Here is a 20,064-nt window from a genome sequence, read left to right on the forward strand (position 1 = left end):
GTTACTGGGTACCGTGTTTCAACAAAATTTGAATATGGACTGTCTGAATGGCATGTGATTAATGTGATTGCTAATTTTGCCCGTAACATAATCATCTCATATTTTCCTGTGCCACATTGAGATGGACGGGGGTTTGGGGATCTTTCCAAACTGTTGCAATCTGCACTGTGGTTTTACTTCTGGAGATGCCTGATGGTTGATCTGAATATTTTGCCAGTGCTTGAAGTCACACCAGGAGATGTATGTGCAATTGTGTGTATCAGGCTGCTACCAGAAACTTAACAGAGCCAGTTTTTTTTAAAAAAATGACTACCCTAATCAGTATGTCATAGAAGGGCCAGATGTGAATCTTTAGTATTGGTGCATACAGGGATCATTTCGTAGAAAAAGAGCTGCAGGAACTCATTAGCATAACTCTTTAGCATATGCCACGCCCTTTGACATCACCGAAAGTGTATCATTAGAATAACTGATGTGCATACGCCACACCCCCTGACATCACCTATCTTGGCTGTTTTGGACCCAATCCTGGCCATTCAGGGCCGAAATTGGGCCCAAAATGGCAAAAAGGGGCTGAAAACAGCCAAAAAGGGGCCCAAAATGGTCAGGATCCACCACCCGTCAGAGGCCTGATCTGAGCCATTTTGGGACCAACCCTGGCTGTTTTTGGCCCAAAATGGCTGAAAGTGGCCATTTTGGGTCCATTTGAACCCGGATCAGGACTGAAACAGCCAGGACTGGGTTGGTGCCGGGCAGGGGAGGGTTCCCCCACCTGGCACTGACCTGATGCGGGCTGTTTTGGCCTCAATCCAAGCCACAAAGGGCCCAAAATGGCCGAAAATCAAGTGGGCAGGGCCACCTGACATGTGACCTCTTCGGAGAACTACCGGAACTCCGTTCCTGCGCGTTCCCCCTCAAAATGAGCCCTGGGTGCATATACTGCTGTAGGACCGTTGCTTTGCCAAGATTCCCTTTTTTCACAGTCATTAAAACTACAAGAAGAATACTGTCTTCTTTTGTATTTGGTCACACATTCACTTGTTCAAAAAGTTTCTGCCTTTGTCAACTGGACCTACTCTGATGCCTTTAACAAGCCCAACACACATAAGTATAGAGGGGGAAGTTTTTGTGGCATGTAAAAAGCCACAGGAATAAGACAAGGGTGAAAAAAAGTACTTCTCCCATGCTTGGCAGTGAACAATGGGTGCCTGATTGTGTATAATGATACAAAGAGGACAGACCTCTCATACCGTTGACAGTTTCATGGAGAGAGGATTTCAGCAGGAGCAGCTTGTCTTGGAGAGTAGAGAAAAGAAAAATCTCTCCAGGTGACCTTGGGCCAGTCACACCCACTCCTGACAAGGTTGTTGTGAGGATAAAACAGAGGAGAGAAGAATGATGTAAGTCAATTGGGAGCTCCTCAGGGGAGAAAGGCAGGGTATGAATGAAGTAAATAAATAATGAATCTGAGCTTCCTACATCTGGACGGGGGCAGGAGCCCTCTCCCCTATTGGCTTAGCTGGCTTGCTGTACCATCATTTGTGGGTTAATCAGGGTTTCCCTCACACGTATGAGCATACACACACCTTCTTAATTATCTCCTGTCCTATCAAAAGCATTTCTGATAAATGTCTTGATTTCTGATTTGATACAGAAGGCATAACATGGTAGTTGAACCCACTCCGCAAGCGTGAAGCTGTCTTTGATTTACCTTGCTCGTGGGTTTTGGCCGCAAGCCTTCTTGCATTGAATTTGCCCTGGGTCCACATGGATTTGGAATTGATTTGATGCACACTTGACCTGCAGTGTCTGCATTGAAAATGTCAGGAAACCTGCAAGAGTGGGTAACTTGTGGACTGGTCAAGGGGTGGTTTGCATATCATTTCCAGAATTCTTTGATTTAGAGTGGTGGTAGTGCAATTTTTAACAAAAAAAGGTCCTACAGCTTACTTTGAATAACAACATTCGATTTATATACCGCCCTTCAGGACAATTTAACACCCACTCAGAGCGCTTTATAAACTGTGTTGTTATTATCTTCACGACAATCACCCTGTGAGGAGGGTGGGGCTGGGAACTCCCAAGAAGCAGTGACTGACCCAAGGTCACCCAGCTGGCTTCAAGTGGAGGAGCAAGGAATCAAACCTGGTTCTCCAGATTAGAGTCCTGCTGCTTCTAACCACTACACCAAACTGGTTCTCTCTGAAGAGGCCAGTTAAGCAAAACATTCACCATTGGCATTTGAGACCAGGATTAAAGGATATTTGCCCTTCTGCTGCCTGCTAAGGTACTCTTGTGTGAAGGAATGGTCTTCAGAGTCATCGGCATTTTTAAAATAAACTGTTGGATCTAAGGATAATTCAGTCTTTGAGGACCAATGCAGTGTATGTTTGTATGGTAGTCGGCTGCTATATGGACAGCCTTTATTTCTCTTTCCATTGAAACTCCTTGAAAGTCACAAGTTAGTATGGTAGCTAGTGAGGTATCCTTGTTTAGGGTTGCCAGCCTCCAGGTGGTGGCTGGAGATCTCCTAGAAATACAACTGATCTCCAGGCCACAGAGATCAGTTTGCCTGAAGTTTTCTCTATTCTTCAATTTGCCTGAAGTTTTGTCTATATTACTCTGTGTATTCTTTCCCTTCATATTGGGGCGGGGGGGGTGGGGTCAAGACCTTACCAAGGTTTAGCCTGAGAGCCTCTTCTTCAGCAGCAAGGGTGAGACTTGGAATATGGGAAGAAAAGTACCTCTGAGAATGTGCAGTGTGTAGGTTTGCCAACTCTGGGCTGGGAAATTCCTGGAGATTTGGGGATGGAGCCTATGGAGGGCAGAGAGTGCAAATCAGGGATGTGATGCCATAGACTGGACCCTCCAAAGCAGCCATTTTCTCCCGGGGAACTGATCCCCCATAATCTGAAGACCAGTTGGAATTCTGGGAAATCTCCAGGCTCCATGTGGAAGTTGGCAACCCCAGCAACGTGCCACTCCCTCGTGACTTGCCTCCCCTGCATTCTTAAAAAGCTTCTGAGGCTTAGGTAGGGTTTTGAAACGTAGGAGTTTAGCCCACAATCTCTTCCTTACCCACAAAAGAAAAATCCCCTCATTGTTTCTTCTCCCCCTTTACCTCCTACCAGTACCAAAAATACCTTTTTTGAAAAACAGCTTACCAGCACAGTGAAACAGAAAGTCCTTTTCAGTTTGGGAGTGTTCATCTTGATAATTTATCAATAAATTAAAGGGGGTGTATGTGAGGGAGGCTTTAAAAAAATGCTTTTTCTTCCTGCCCTCCCCCTCCCGTTCAGGTAAAATTTGATTTTAGCTCTGACTGGCTTTTCAGGGCCTAAACGAACATTGCACGGTTCAGGGAGTCTGCCCTGCCTTGTCAAGCAGGTACGGACAGGGAGTTTCCTGTTGACACTTAGGTTTTTAAATCCCAGTTTGGATTGGGATCCCAGCATGTGGGGCAGGAGCCTTAAGCCCACTTCCCCCAGCACATACTGTTTTTCCAAGATGATATGGCCTTGGGAAGACACATTTTTCCCAAGTGGAGAAACTCGGTGTGTACTGAAGGGCTACGTATATGTTTCCAGGCAGATAGCAGGTCCCTGGGAAAAACAGAACAGGGCCGTTTATTCATTTATATGCTATGGGGTTTTAGCACACGTCTGTTTGACAGGACTCAGGAGACCCGTAAAGCAGCGTGACGTGGCTTGGTCCTCGGTGGGAGAACAAAAGGAACTTGCCAATAGTTAGTAAAAGCATCGTATTTACATTTGACAGCAAGTCTTTGGGGAAGCTGTTTCCGGCTTACCTGCCTCCAGAACGTTGCGCCATCTTGCGAGGAAAACGCGAAATATCACGTTTTCTCGCGCAAAAAAACTGCAATATTTCGCATTTTCCTCACAAGATGGCGCAACGTTCCGGAGGCAGGTAAGCCATCTGGAAATGGCCAAGGTGGGGGGGACAAGGAATCAGCGAATGCTTTTGAAAAATACACATTATGCTTAGGTGTCGCCATAACTGTAAAGTGTAAAGAAGAAAAACTACAGCGCTATATAAAGTGTAGATGACTGGGGAAAGCAATGCACCCCGTAAAAAGTCTGCCAAGAAAATGTCGTGATGCGACATCCCCCCATGGGTCAGTAATGACTCGGTGCTTGCACAGGGGACTACCTTTACCTTTTATATATACAGCATTGGGGGTCCACTTGATCAGGTCACTGTTTATTACCGCCATTGACCAGAATAACTTAGAATCATACAATTCGCTTACCATTAATTGTTAAAAACAACCACCAGCAGTGGTTGTTGTGGGTTTTCCGGGCTGTATTGCTAGAGAGGGAGTCCGCTTGATTAAACTGCTTATGGTAGGCTTCAGCTTTAACTATTGTAAAAAGCTACAAATGTATACAAAAGAATTTTTTTAAAATCCAGCTGTTACTCTAATTGGGACTGTGCATTTACCTCTGAAAAATAGGATTTTTCTCAGCTGAAACAAGACAATTGGAAGTGTATTGTGTAAGATTTATAGGCTTCCAACAGTCTATAGTATTCTTTAGCATATGCTATGATTATTAACAAACAATAATAATAGAGCTATCTCCTTTAAGCTTCATTGAACCTTCCAAATGCTGGTAATTCTTTCATAAGTATACAACACCTTTCAAATATGTCTGGAGCTTTGGAGCAAGTATGGAGTATCTAAGTACTACACTAGGTACCTCTGAGTAAAGATGCTTCTTACCCTAACTGAAGCCCAATTGTCGAGTTTATTGAAAGAATCGGACATTACAACCTATAACGACATTTGGGAGCCTTTTTACAAATGGATACAAGATAAGTTTGGAGAAATTTAATTTTCAACTAAGATGTGGTCCTTTATGGACACTATAGAAGACAAATGGAAAAATTTGCAAATAGCTGATTAGCAGAATACTAAGACATGTATTAGAGTGAATGGTGCAATGTAATAGATATGTAACTTCTTTTTTGTTGTTGTTGTTGTTCTCTCTTTTCCTTCTACCCCCCCCCTCTACTTCACTTGAAGCCAGCTGGGTGACCTTGGGTCAGTCACAGCTTCTAGCTCTCTCAGCCCCACCCACCTCACAGGGTGTTTTGTTGTGGGGATAATAATGGCATAGTTTGTAAACCACTCTGAGTGGGTGTTAAGTCATCCTGAAGGGCGGTATATAAATCAAATGTTATTATTATTATTATTATTCCCTATTTTCTATCTAAAAAATAAATTAAAACTTTATTAAAAAAAAGTTTGTTAGTCTTATAGGTGCTACTGGATTCTTGATCTTTTCTACATTTTCATAGTAAGGTCTTGGGGTTTTTAAAATATATATATATATATATATATTAAATCCTTTGGAGTTTAATCAGGAGGGGAAATAAGATGATTATGGAATCATTTTTTTTAAATTGGATTTCTGCAGGATGAATACAAACCAGAGAAGGCTTTATCAGAGGAAGATCTCAAAAATGCAGTCAGTGTGCACCATGCATTAGCATCAAAGGCAACAGATTATGAGAAGAAGCCGAATGTCCTGAAGCTCAAGACGGCTGATTGGAGAGTCCTGCTTTTTCAAGCCCAGTAGGTTGCATTCACTTCCTTTTATGATGCTTGCAAACTACACATCAACTGACATATCGCACACATTTTATTTTTGACATCACACCCATTCTTTCCTATTCGTGTCTGAAGAAGGGAGTGCTGACTCTTGAAAGCTCACACTCTGAAAATCTTGTTGGTCTCTAAGGCGCCACTGGACTCAAATCCTGCTGTTCTACTGAAACCAACATGGCTACCCACCTAAACTACCCATTTTTGCGTATGTTTCCTTTTGTTAGGCTTTTTGAAATTTTTATTTTTATTCTGCCGTGCACTGTGAGAAGGGCCATGAGAAGGGGAAAGTGGGTAACATACGCACACCTCTTCCACCAGTACAATTTCTGCTGGTACAAGAGGCTCTGCTGGCATAACTGGCAGAGTGGGGCTTTCCCCTCGTCACTGCAGCTGACGGCATTGTGAGGCTTTCTGTCCATTGTGGTTCCCTCCCTCCAGCATGGTCTTTTGAGTGCTCACTGTTAGGGGAGGGAAAAGGCGGGAACACTCTGACTCCACCTGTGGTTTCTAGCAGCAGATCGTAGGATCTGACCCTTGGGGCTGGAAAGCCCTGTGTGGCCCAGGAGAACTGCAGCATTCTAGCTGACATTGGCTTGTCAGTTGTAGCTCAGGAGTTTAGAACTGCTTTATCAACTGGGTGTTTGTCTCCCAAGTACATTTGGCCCCGTAGATATTGCCGATGATGCATTTCACCTAATGTTCTCTATGGAGTATGAAGAGGTAGATCTGTGGGTTGCCACGCTGTTACCCTGTTACCACGCTGTTGCCGTGGTCCGATTGTTTTCCTGGTGAAGGTTTACTGGGGAAACTGTAATTTCTACAGGGATAGGGGAGATTGGTTAGGATCAGAGCTTTTTTTCAGCAGGAATGCAGGGGAATGGAGTTCCGGAACCTCTTGAAAATGGTCACATGGCTGGTGGCCCCGCCCCCTGATCTCCAGACAGAGGGGAGTTTAGATTGCCCTCCACGCCGCTTGGCGGCGTGGAGGACAATCTCAACTCCCCTCTGTCTGGAGATCAGGGGGCGGGGCCACCAGCCATGTGACCATTTTCTCCGAGGGCAACCCACTGAGTTCCACCACCTCTTTTCCCAGAAAAAAACCCTGGTTAGGATGGTTCACTGCTGGAGTCTGATGGACCTCAAGAAGTTGAAGGTGGACTTTGAGGAGATGTCAGCTGTTATTACTAGTTGTGTTGAGGCCTTCAGCATTCGCTGGAATGGGCTGTTGACGCAGTACCCCCGAAGCATCATTTCCTCCTGGCTAGAGAGTGGTCTGCTCCAGCCCTTAGTTCACTTGAGAAGACACTGACAAGTGCCAAAGATAAAGGTTATTGTACAACTAGCCGAATTTTTGCACTGAGCCCCGTACAGATGAGAGTCCATTTGAAAGGCACTGCTGCAGTGGTAGCAAAGCAGCTGCCACTAGCACGTCAGATCAGTGATATCCAACTAAGATCTTTTGGGTGATCACACCCCAAGATGTGAGGGAAGGACATTCCATAATTTCTGCAACCTGTTTGTGAAACATGTGAGGCGAGGCTGACAATTCAAAGGAGCAGGGCCTTTTCAGTGGTGAGACTCTGTGGAATTTTTTTTAAAAAATGATTTATTTAGAAATTTTTATGCTGCCTCTCCAGAAACCTTATATTTATTTGTGAAATATTCTCCCTCTTAAGACTGCTGCCTGCCTTCTGGCTTCTAGAAAACGAGTGAAAACTTTTTTTTCATCAGGCCTTTATTTATTATTTATTTTATTCGATTTATACCCCACCCTCCCCCCAGATGGACTCAGGGCAGCTAACAACATTAAAAAATACATTAAAATCACAAAAAACATAAAATCAATAATAATTTTTTAAAAATCATTAAAATAGTCCAGGAGCAGGCTCTTTAAACAAATATTGGGAGTCCGTATACGGGCATTTAGGGAATATGAGTTTTTAAAAGAACATTTTGTGCTTGTTTTTCAAAGCATTTGGTTGTTTCTCAGAGTACTTTTTCTTATTGTCTGTGATTTTCCTGTTTAACGGCTGTTAGATACCTTGTGGACCCCAAAACAGGTGGAAAGATAAGTCATAAATGCATTAAATGCATAGTCAAAAAGGTTTATTATATTTATGCAATTATATCCCCCCTCATCCAAAGTTCAAGATGGCTTGTAGAAAAGAGGAAGGGGGTGGGAGACCTTCTGGGCGGTGCTGCGTCTGTCTGAGGTGGGGTGCTAGAGTACAACCTGTGGCCGTACCTATCACGCTAGAGCCGTCACTGAAGCCGGTGCGGCAGGTTGGAGCCAGCAGTGCACGCATCCTGATTGAGCTCTGTTTTCTTTCCCTCTTCCATTCACAGAAGCCCAGAAGAAATGGAGTCATGGATCAGTAAGATCAATTGCGTGGCAGCTGTTTTTTCTGCCCCACCGTTTCCAGCTGCTATAGGTTCCCAGAAGAAATTTAGCCGCCCACTGTTACCTGCCACCACAACCAAATTATCTCAGGTGATTAATACCCAGCACAAACCACGTGTCAAGTGTGCTGCTACTCCACTGCATAGAATACAGCCATGGAAAGGCTTGGTCAGAGAACAAGACAGATTTGGGATCGGTACAGCTTGCTATAGAATGGATTTCAGGGTCAATAGCATAAAAAAGAGATCCCCTCCCCTTGGTTTTTGGATGCAGGGGTATGTTGTTATATATTGCTGAAAAGCAAGGGTTATATGCAGGGCTTTTTTCCTGGGAAAAGAGGTAGTGGAACTCAGTGGTGGAACTCAAGACCGCACAATGACGTCACTTTGGGTCAGTTGGAACAAGGAGGGAGTTTTTTAAAGTTTAACTTGCCCTCGGCAAAAATGGTCACATGGCCGGTGGCCCCGCCCCTGATCTCCAGACAGAGGGGAATTTAGATTAAACTCCCCTCTGTCTGGAGATCAGGGGGTGGGGCCACCAGCCATGTGACCGTTTTTAAGAGGTGCCGGAACTCTGTTCCACCATGTTCCTGCTGAAAAAAAGCCCTGGTTATATGACTTGGAAGATTATCTTTTATGAATCAGCTAAAAAGTTCTAGCTATGCAGAAGGAACCCAGACTGAAATGGAGTTGTGGAGGTTATGGATTCATGGAGGTTATATGAATTGCTCTTAAGAAAATTATTTTAATTAGGATGCCAACCACTCTTCATTGATTTACTTCATTTGTAAACCTGCTTGTCTCCCCAAAACGCCTTACGTCATTCTCTTCCATTTTCTCCTCATAACAACCCTGTGAGGAAAGTTAGTCAAGAGTGTTTCACCGGCCCAAGGTCACCCAGTGAGCTTCCATGGCAGAGCGAGGATTTGAACCTGGGTTTCCCAGATCCTAGTCCAGTACTCTGATTACTACACTCTACATGTTCTAACAACGGACGAGCAACGATATCATTTTGAAAGCATTTTCTTTGGTTCTCTAAATGATGTATGTGCCTGCACATCACTTGGTATCTCATAATTGGATTACATAATTGGATTCCTTGTAGCTCCAAATCCAGCGATGAGTCCTTCTGTGCAACTTCGTGCTGCAGCCAAAAGCCGGTTGTTCCTCTCTGCCTCCCACCCTATCCCCCAGGCATGTCAGAGCTCTCAGCTTCTAATCTAGGGCTGCATGGTTAAATATCTCAGTGGTTTTTATGCTAACGATTTTATAGCTGTCTAGTATATATTATCCCAAGGAGCCCATGGTGGTTGATAAGATTCTCCCTTCCCCATGTTATCCTCACAACAACTGTGTGAGGTAAGTTAGGCTGAGAGAGAGCGACTGCCCCAAGGTCACCAATAATAACAACAACGTTTGATTTATATGCCATCCTTCAGGACAACTTAACGCCCACTCAGAGCGGTTTACAAAGCGTGCTGTCCTCACAACAAAACACCCTGTGAGGCTGAGAGAGCTCCAGGAAGCTGTGACTGACCCAAGATCACCAAGCTAGCTTCACGTGGAGGAGTGAGGAATCAAACTCAGTTCTCCGGATTAAAGTCCTGCTGCTCTTAACCACTACATGAAACCTAGGAGCTTCCATAGCAGCGTGAAGGGTTAAACCTGGGTCCCATAGATTGTACTCGGTCACTACACTTCTCAGGCAGTGTCCTGGATTCTGTTTCTTTGTTGCGGTCAAGAACATGATAAGAGTGTTGAGAATGGTCTTTACAGAGAGAGGTAGTGCCACTACTGTGTCCTGGGGCCTTTCTCTCTCTTCTTATTGCTGTTGTGAACCGGGCCGACATGGTTTGTATTTTTACCCTGTGGTAATCCCACCCACCAGTCATTATTTTCTTCTCATTTGGCTTTTTTTTTCTTCTCTTTTTGCTATAATGCAAACATTACTATCCAGCGCTATATTTTCAGCTGCACAATGAGGAAACTCTAGTTTCTGTACTGGTGGAAAGAAGAGACAAAGAATGAAAGGATGTGAGCTGTTTTTAGCCAAAAGGCAGGGAGGGGAAGAAGTGCTGCCTTTTCAAAGGAGATAAATTCAGGAGCAAGCTGAGAACTGTCGGCTTTTATCTGTCAGCTAAAGAACTTGCCAGTAGGTTTCAGCGTTTTCTGCAAAGGATGAAATGTGAACTGTCAACCCTGTCCGGTTGCTGTTTTAGGTGATGTGGCCTGAATCACAATTTTCTTTTTACGCCCCAGGTCCTCTTTCCAAATAAGCATAGACTACAGTAACTCAGTTTAGAGGTTGCGCTCCTTCAGCTTCAGACTGCAGTTTGAAGAGGAGAAGGGGACACATGTCATGGCCTCACATGCTCCTTAATTTATTTCTTACACCACCCCAGCCGTTATCTCAGCACTCCAACCTTTTGTGCCTGAAAAATAGAGACGCTCGTATAGCATTCATATTCTCATATCCAGGGCTTTTTTTCTGGGGAAAGAGGTGGTGGAACTCAGTGGGTTGCCCTCGGAGAAAATGGTCACATGGCCGGCGGCCCTGCCCCCTGATCTCCAGACAGAGGGGAGTTGAGATTGCGTGGAGGGCAATCTCAACTCCCCTCTGTCAGGAGATCAGGGGGCGGGGCCACCAGCCATGTGACCATTTTCAAGAGGTGCCAGAACTCCATTCCACTGCGTTCCAGCTGGAAAAAAGCCCTGCTCATATCACTGTGTCAGCCTCCATCTTCAATGTGACAGATTGCTTGAAAGCTCTACCGTGCCTGCCAAATCCATGTTCTGTCATAGTATGCCCTGCATACCTTTAAAAACAATGGAAGTATTTGTTCTCTTATGTAAAGAAGAACAGAATTGTCACAGACCAGCATCCACAGTTCTATGTGGTGCTGTGGTGTTCATGTGTTTACATGTGCACTAGATATGTGACGCATCCATACTCTAAAATGATGACTTGAGAGAGGAAGCCAAACCCTGAAGAATAACAATTCTGGCAACTCACGCTAGCAGGACACTAGAGACAGGGATTTTCCAGGAACAGTTACCCCCAAATCAGGACTATCTGTCTGCCTGGTATCCTACCCTTCAAATATCACCACGGTCTCCCTTCCCTTTTCTTTATTGTCACAATAATGCTTTGTTGTCAGTCAGGCCGAAAGTGTGTGATTCACTCAGGGTCACCCAGCAAACTTCCATGACAGAATGGAGTTTGAACTCAGGTCAGTGTCCCTGAGCTCTAGTGTAGAGGGAGCCACTTTGATGTAGTGGTGAAGAGCGGCAGGCCTTTAATCTGTAGAGCCGGGTTTGATTCGCCACTCCTCCACGTGAAGCCAGCTGGACGTCCTTGGCTCAGTCACAGCTCTTTCAGAGCTCTCTCAGCCCCGCCCACCTCACAGAGTGTCTGTTGTGGGGAGAGGAAGGGCAGATGATTGAAGCCGCTCTGAGACTCCTTCGGGTAGTGAAGGGCAGGGTATAACACTGACTCCTCTTCTGTTCCTAGATCAATACTAACCATTATACCACATTGCCACTGGCACCTCTCTGCCATGGAAGCTCAATGAGCCAGTCCCCTATGCACCCTAACTTACCTCACAAGGTTATTGCAAGGAGGAGAATGATATAATTACTTTGAATCCCCACTGGGGCAATGGGTAGAGTATAAATAATAATAACAATAACAATAACATTCCATTTATATATCGCCCTTCAGGACAGCTTAACATCCACTCAGAGCAGTTTACAAACTATGCTATTATTAGCCCCACAACAATCACCCTGTGAGGTGGGTGGGGCTGAGATGGAGAAAATGAATGAATAAATAAATAAATATGCCAAGCTGGCTCTTTAATGAGAGAACAGCCAGAAGGCGGCAAGCTGAAAACTGGCACGCAGGGACATACGGGAGGAGACAGTCCTTTCAGTGGGCTTAGAAGGGTGTAACTCTGTTTAGGATGACCAAACAGGCCTCTTGACTGGCCATCTAGAATGTTCTTGATCGCGAACAGTCCTCCATATTTGAACAGTTCCTAAGTGATTTATTAAGATTAAAAACACAACATGAAATGTTCACATTAGCAAACAGATGTTGGTTCTTTCCTCAAGTATTTACCACTCACAGGGAGAATTTCTTGCTCGTCTGCTCTGTTGCTTCTCCAGGACGATCAGCTAAAATCACACGAAGCCAAACTGAAGCAGATTTCCACCGAGCTGGCTGAGCATCGCTCCTACCCGCCAGACAAAAAACTGAAAGGCAAAGAAGTCGAGGACTACAAACTGAAAGACCATTATCTGGACTTCGAGGTACGTTGGGGACAGCAGCCGCTAGCTCAACCTCTGGAGAAATCACGGGCATTCCCCTGAAGCCAGAGAGTTTTAAGAAGGACATTTTAATAACCAGTTCAGCAAATTTTCCTTGGGCGTTGTCCAGATTAACACATAAATAACTTCCGACAGCTGAGCGTGTGTGACTGCATGCTGGTAAACTTCCATAAGTGGAAAAGCCAAGGGAGAAAGACGCCACGGGGTCCCAGCCCCCTTCTGTCATTAAAGCCAAAGGGAATGCCAGGGCTTTGGAGGGCAGGCACGGTTGCATTGCGCTGCCTTCCCGCAGGGCGGAGTTACAGGCAGCTGCCCACCCACCACAAGCCCTTTGCTTTTTTTCTCTTTGACGGGCAGAACGCAGGAGCAGATCCAGGCTGCGGAAACTATGTGGGAAATTTCCATGTTCATTTCCTTCTTAGGTCTTCTGCTCAAGTTTTTGGCCCTCATGCTTAGATTGTAGTTGGAAGGAGCAGGTCTTGGAGACATGGGAACGGGGAGGAATCTCTTCTGTCGTATCTGCTCAGAGAGATACCTGTAACCGGACCACGATGTTGTGTTTCTGATGTGCAAGCACTGACAGTCGGTGCGATTCCAGCCAAGAGTGCTTGTGAGAACAGGTGGATATGCGTGCATAGCATTATTGGGAGGATAGAATGGAGGGGGGTGGACAATATTGTAAGCCACTTTGGGTTCCTTTGGGGCAGAAAAGGGAGGGATAAATGAAGTCAATGAATCGATGTTAGGATTGTGTGTTCACTTCCATCTTTTGAGGCAGCCTATGGCTGATTCCGCACACGTTGGATAATGCACGTTCAATGCACTTCATCAATCGTTTGAGGTGGATTTTTTGTTCCGCACACGAAAAAATCCGTTCCAAATGATCTATAAAGAGGATTGGAAGTGCATTATCCAACGTGTGCAGAATCAGCCTATGTCTGTATATCAGAGTCTGCTGACAAGCAGCAGGGGGAAGAGTCTGTGAGTGCCGTGTCCTGTTTGAGAGCATCCAAGGGCATCTTGCTGGCCACTGTTTAAAACAGGATGCTGGAATCCGTGGACTGTTGGTCTCTTCCAGCAAGGTTGTTCTGGGTGGTTTAAGAAGAAAACCATGAGAAATCAGAGGTTGTTGTTGTTGTTGTGTTTTCTACTACTGCCTGCCTCCTTCAGTCTTTCCAGGATTGTGAGCCTGCGCAGATATAGCAGTCTCCAGCAGGCCCCTTAAGGGGGTTCCAGTGATTAGCTTCAGGGCTGGTTTTCTGTAGCTGGCTTCTTCTAGAACGGTGTTCTCCAGCATGGCGCCTGTTGGTGCCACTGTACTTCCTGGTGCCTCTTCTTCCTCAAAGTATCTGTTCCCCAAAGCAAAGGGAGGCACTCCTGGCTTTCATGCCGTAGAAGAGCCCAAGAAGCATCCCCTTTGTGTCTTGTTGGGAGCACTTAATCAGAAACATCTATGCCTCTATCCAGGGATTTTTTTCAGCTGGAACGCGGTGGAACGGAGTTCCAGAACCTCTTGAAAATGGTCACATGGCTGGTGGCCCCGCCCCCTGATCTCCAGACAGAGGGGAGTTGAGATTGCCCTCCGTGCTGCTTGGCGGCGCGGAGGGCCATCTAAACTCCCCTCTGTCTGGAGATCAGGGGGCGGGGCAACCAGCCATGTGACCATTTTCTCCGAGGGCAACCCACTGAATTCCACCACCTCTTTTCCTAGAAAAAAAGCCCTGCCTCTATCATAGAAGGGTGCTTGCCTTGGAGTATCCCAAACTTTTCCTGATTGGTCCCGACCTACATGGCAAGCAGTCAGTGGTGGTACCCACTCAGTATTCTTAAAACTCCAAAAATGCCTAGAGGCTCAGCAAGATTGGGGACCCTTGCTTGTTCTCTTGGCTGGAGAACCTCCTTTATGCAATCTACAAATGGCAGGGACAACAGGAGCTTGTCACATATTGGTGGTCAGGAGCTGACTGTTGTGAGTCAGGCCTGTACTCCCATATTGCATTGACTAAGTAATCTACAGGCAAAACCACATCGTATGTGTGTGGAGGGGGGGGGACACAGAATTGCCAGGCTGCAGTGCCAAAGCCCGGGAGGAATTGGAAGGTGAGGTCTAGCATGCCAGCATTGCACTGGCGCAGTTACATCACCAGAAGTGACATAAAGGACAGTCTAGTATTTCACAAAAACTCTATGTGTTCCCATTATGTCACTTCCAGGGTTTTACCATAAACTCTTTGTGAAATGATAGAGTGTCCACTATGTCACTTCTGGTTTTTACCATAAGTGACATAAGTGCACTGGCACAATTCTGGCACACATTTGTTTCCCCCTCCTGTTTCTTCCTACTGGCGTTTCCGTGACTCTACACATCATTTCCTTCTACTGGTGCAAGGAGAGGGAATGTCAAGAATGCATTCCTAGGTGAACAGCATATGTACAGCAGCATGCACAAGAGTAGCCCTATCTGCTGCTTTGAACTGAACTGAAGCCATTCTAGAACTGCTGTTCTCAAGCAGAGGTGCTGTTATTTCTATAGAAGACCTCCATATTGCACAGGATTGTGGAGTATGTTCTGGAGTAACATTCTTGGTTCACATGGGGCACCGACAAGGCTTGCTGGACCTCTGTACTGCCTCATATGAATACAGAACATGCAGTAGGATAGGAGTTTCCAGATTTGTTGAGTCTGTGGACAGTTTACTGAGAAAAGATGGCGGGCACCAACACAAAATGGCTGTCACAGAGGCCAGGAGCATTCACAAAGGGCTGTGAGGTTCCAAGCCAAGTATCCTCCAGTAATGGAGGCAGCGACTTCCCAATGGGCTCTCCCCACAGACACACAGGTGATGCCGCCTGGGTTCTTGTTCTGCACCAAGGAGGTGGAAGAAAGCTGGGATCTGCTCTTTCCGTCACAAAACAGTGCAGTTTGGTTTCAAAGAAGGGAGAAGGTTTGCTCCCTGTGTATGGTCAGAGCAAGAGGTTTCTAATCCTGGAGACACGGGAAGGCGGGTGTCTGTAGCCAAGCCCAGTTGGGATGCACCTGCCCAAAATGACCTCAGCGCTTTGCTAGTCAGTCAGTTGGTAGAGGGTAACTTTAAGCTCCCTTTCTGGTTTTGTTCCATTCAAGATCTTTTGAATTTTATCCCCAGGGCTCGAGAACACTCGAGAACGCTCAGAGTGTTCCAAGAAACACCGTGAGACCCGTGGGGTGCCCTATTGAGGGTCTCTGCTGTAGAGTGTTAACCCCTTGCTCACCTGCTGCTGTGCATTGTCTGGGACAAGGAGTCAGAGTGGGCAAACTGTTTCCCAGGGAAGCTTGTACAGGGAATTTTCTCCTTGAGGAACTCCAGGGTTCTTCTGGGCCCAGTTCGTTTGAGAGGATGGGCAGACGGATGCTCCAAATTCGGACAGACCAGAGTGCAAACAGCAGCACCGGAGGACCCTCAGATCCCTGCACGACATGCCAGAATTTGTGGCTCCTTCTCCTCTTTCTTCTGTGCTCTGGCGGATTCATTATCTGATGAAGCACGATTCAGTCCAAACAAAGCAGGATCAGTGTTCATCTGACGATTGCTTTTGAGTGACACCTTTTAGTGGTTTAATGAATTTGTCTCCTTGCTGCTGAACTGCAAGTACAGAGATACCAAGTACATGACTGTCTCCCTGCATTTAATTTTAAAGTTGGTCCCCCTGCCCTGCCCCCCCATGCTCTTTCTGGGTCTTCAGATCTCTTCGGAATCCTTGCTACACAGTCATTTTTCCCCCCTTCTGTTCTTTGCTAAGACTGCTGCATTTGAATAATAATGCCTCCCCCTTTTGAATTAAAAGAACGCACTGTTTTCCCCTCTTCATTGTGGAACGCAAATACCTGGATAATGGAGTTTTTGCCTCCTTTGTGAAGAGTGTGTGGGCAATTGGTAGAATCTCATCAACGTTAGCGCTGGTTCTGTGGGGACGGGTCAGGAGACGTATTGTTAAATAAAACATTTGGCAAGGCTAGTCGAGTGTGCATTTTGTATGTCTTGAAGGCCTTCTTTTCCTCAGTTCCAGCTAATCACTCCGTATTTGAATTAATCACCAAGGCATTATGCAAAGCTGTAGATAGAATTGCCCCAAATCAGAGGGCCGCACGCTATTCCGCACGGTGAACAAATTCAGCCGTTCAGTGCTCGCTAAAGTGCGTTCCCTCCCCTCCCGATCACTTGTTTGCATACCCAGGATGCTCCTTTTGGCTGGCCATTTTCACACTGGAGTCTGGGGGCTCTGGTAGTCCGTCGGAGCACATTGTCGAGTCTGCAGAACGGAGGGTGAAGGGGGAGGCCCTCATCTTTTGGCTGCTGCTGTTCTGCCATGTTAAAGAATTTAAGCTTCGATGGCGTGGTGTTTTCAACAAGAACGGATCTTCCAATCCATCAGAATTGATGGAGTTTTTCCCATTCCCCAGGAAACGTTTCTTTCCTTATCAGTGGCACCTGGCATGGGCTTCCGGGGACCACAGTTCTCTTTGTCAGATGCATCTGACGGGGAGAGCTGTGGTTATTGAAGGCTTATACTACATTGGAATTGGATGGTCTGGTTGTTTTGTTTTGCTGCTACAAACCAACACGGCAAACTCCTTTGAAGCCTCACACAAGCCAATTAATCTCCATACCAAGAGGAGATGTTTACATTTACTAGCAAAGGAATGTTTTGGTTACATCCCTCTCTCTCCCCCCCTAACTGCATCTTCTCTCTCCTCCCCTTCTCCCCCCTCCTCTTCTATATTTGACCAGTTTCTGTACCATGCATCTGACTAAGAGAACTTGTTTCTCAAAAGCTTATGCTACAATAAAATTGGTTAGTCTTAAAGGTGCTACTGGACTCTTTTTGATTTTCCTTATCAAAAACTCTTTGGGCTTCCCTTGAAATTGTTCACACGTTTTGCCTGAGGACAAACCTCCACATTTGTTTTACATTTTGCTTTAGACCAGATTTTTCCCCTCAAGCTTTCTGAGCTTGCACCCTTTGTTCCCCCACCCCAAAAAAGCCCCAAGACCTTCTGTTCCATAGTCAGGGGTGAAGAGATCCTTCTGTGCGGTCAAGTGAATAGTGTTTGCAGAGATCTCGGAAGTGGGGAACTAATTCAACCCTGGCCTTAGAAAAGAGAGCAGGAGATGCAGCCTCTGCTCCCTGCTCCCCAAATCACACATGTGTCATTTCATCAGAACAAAACAGCATCTCTTCACAAAACAGGTTGGGAAAAGGGAGAAGATGTGAGATCAGGCGCCTCAGGTCCATGGTGAAACGCTAAGGATTCTATAACACAACAACAACAACATTCGATTTATATACCGCCCTTCAGGACAACTTAACGATCACCCAGAGCAGTTTATAAAGGATGTTGTTATTATCCTCAGGACAATCACCCTGTGAGGTGGGTGGAGCTGAGAGAGCTCTAAGAGAGCTGTGACTGACCCAAGGTCACCCAGCTGGCTTTAAGTGGAGGAGCGGGGGATCAAGCCCAGTTCTCCAAATTAGATTCTTAGCCTGAGGGCAGTCAACCAATCTCACCAGCCCCAGGATCTTCTCTCTCCTTGAATCTTTCCACTTCCCCTGCAGGTGTTTCCCCAAGAATGAGAACTGCTGCATTATTTATTTAGTTAGTTCATTTATGCCCCATCTTTCGCTCCAGTGGGAACCCAAAGTAGCAGCATCATTCATCCATTTTATCTTCACAACTACCCTGTGAGGTAGATTAGGCTGAGAGTATGTGCTTAAGGTCACCCAGCAAGCTTCCATGGCAGAGTGGAAATTTGAACATGGGTCTCCCAGATCCTAGCCTGATCACTAACCACTAGTTAATGCACTGGTAACCTAGGGATTTAATCTCTTTTAGGCACCAGCCAAAAAGTTTCATTTTACCTAGGCTTTTAATTAGTCTTTATAAAATTGGTTTTACCAGTCTGCTTTTAGGGGACTATTTTATAAGGATCAGTTTAGTTTGCTAAATATTTTAATGCTTTTTGTGCTGTTTTTATGCTCTGGCTGGTTTTTTATGGATCTTTTTATCAGTATGTTAAATTTAATGGTTTTAGTGGTATGTTAATTTTAATTATTTTTAATGACATTATCATTTTTTACTTCGTAAGCCACCTTATTTTTGGAAATGTGACTTAATGCTTTCTAAACAAATTCAAAATATCTGGCTGAGAACTGTCTTGGTTTCTTCCTCCTCCTCCCAGAAAACTCGCTATGAAATGTATGTGTCCCTTCTCAAAGACGGAGGAGGAAAAGAGTTGCTGAGCTGTGGCGACAACGACGGCCCAGGACTGAAGAAATGCCATTCGAGTCCTTCATTAAACCAGGAGTCTCCAGTTAGTGCCAAGGTGAAGCGTAATGTCTCTGAGCGGAAGGACTATAGACCCGAAACGCCAAGCGTCAAGCAGAAGGTGACTTAAGGCACCTGAGGCAGGCTAGAGGAATAACATAGCACTCCCTTTGCTCACCTGTCCATTGCGAAAACAAACGAAAATTAACACATCTGCCTGAATGGGGTGTTAGTGACATTTTTCAATTGTACATTTTGTTGTTTCTGTACAGGTCGTTGGAGATGTTTCAGCTTCTGAACTTGTGTTTGCCTAGTTAATTTATCATAGAGCAATTGATCCAATCCTTTTTAAAAAATAAGGAAAAAAGGAGGGGAGACGAGGAGTGAGACGGGCAGAAAGTCCAACATCGATTTCTCTCGCTCTCTCTCCCCCATCTTTTTCTCTTCTTCCTCTGGCTTGTAATTTTCACCTCTCAAGTCATCAGCTGCTTTCAGTAGCAAGGAGAGTCACAGGACTCAGCAAATGGACTTTTTTGCTTTGTGAACAAGTTCTTGTGTCTGCCCAAGTGGCACTGACTGACTGCAAGAGACTAGGTAACAGAATGCTGATGCCAGGAACTGTAGACCTGACAGGTCTGCCAAGCCTGGTAACTCCAAGCGACGGCAGCCGTGTCGATAGTTAGACTATTAAATCAGACCTTTATTGTGATCCCTTGAACCTGAGCTCCACAGGGAACTGAAAAGGGTGAACATAAAGGACAAAAAAATGAAGTAGCAGGGTTACTGTTGTGGGATGTGGAAACAGAAGAAGGCCAACACCATTTTCTCCTTTGGAGATCACAAGCGGTTGCAGCCCAGGCTGGTCTTTATTTTTCCGTTTCATTGATGTGTTAAGTCTGAACAATTGACCGCTCTGTTTTTATCAGCAACGTGACCTTGGGTCGGATCCAGAGGTGCGTAACAGCACTTAAGCTAGCAAAACAGCACTTCCCTTGGCAGAACAGGAGAGATCGTTGCTGATTCCACCTTCCCTTCTACCCCATCTGCTGTTTTTGAGCCCCCTCCCCCGATCCAGAGCTTGGAGGGGCTCCCTAGTGCAGTGGGGAAGTTCTTTCTAGGAGCTCCGCTCTACTCATGATCCTTTGAATCCATCCATTTATCTGTACAGTTCTCAATAGTGTGTATTCTTGTGTGTGCTGTACAGACAGCTTTCATATATATTTCCCCCCATGGGCATTATGATCCTCACATGGGTTACAACTGGGTATATTCCTTTCAGTGCTAGAAAACTAAAGGTACAGTATATTACGCGCTCCCCTTTGCTCTTGAACGTGAAGAATGCCTAAAGAGCTGAATTTAGAGCTATGGAGTCTTTCTTCCTAAGCCTAGTTCTGTTGTGCCG

The 20,064-nt window shown here is 45.5% G+C and overlaps 1 protein-coding gene across 1 annotated transcript in view; it reads left to right on the top strand.

Annotated features, from left to right (window-relative positions):
* The window catches only part of PSD3 (pleckstrin and Sec7 domain containing 3), a 180,881-nt gene extending 161,208 nt beyond the window's left edge, over window positions 1–19,673 (top strand). Inside the window, exons 11-14 of the mRNA XM_054986834.1 lie at window positions 5,439–5,596; window positions 7,976–8,120; window positions 12,197–12,340; window positions 18,577–19,673. Coding sequence (XP_054842809.1) covers window positions 5,439–5,596; window positions 7,976–8,120; window positions 12,197–12,340; window positions 18,577–18,792 — 663 coding nt within the window. The 3' untranslated portion in view covers window positions 18,793–19,673. The remainder of the gene's footprint in view (window positions 1–5,438; window positions 5,597–7,975; window positions 8,121–12,196; window positions 12,341–18,576) is intronic.
* Window positions 19,674–20,064: the final 391 nt, after the last annotated feature.

Source organism: Eublepharis macularius, chromosome 8, assembly GCF_028583425.1.
Source record: "Eublepharis macularius isolate TG4126 chromosome 8, MPM_Emac_v1.0, whole genome shotgun sequence".
In the NCBI taxonomy this organism is placed as follows: Eukaryota; Metazoa; Chordata; class Lepidosauria; order Squamata; family Eublepharidae; genus Eublepharis; species Eublepharis macularius.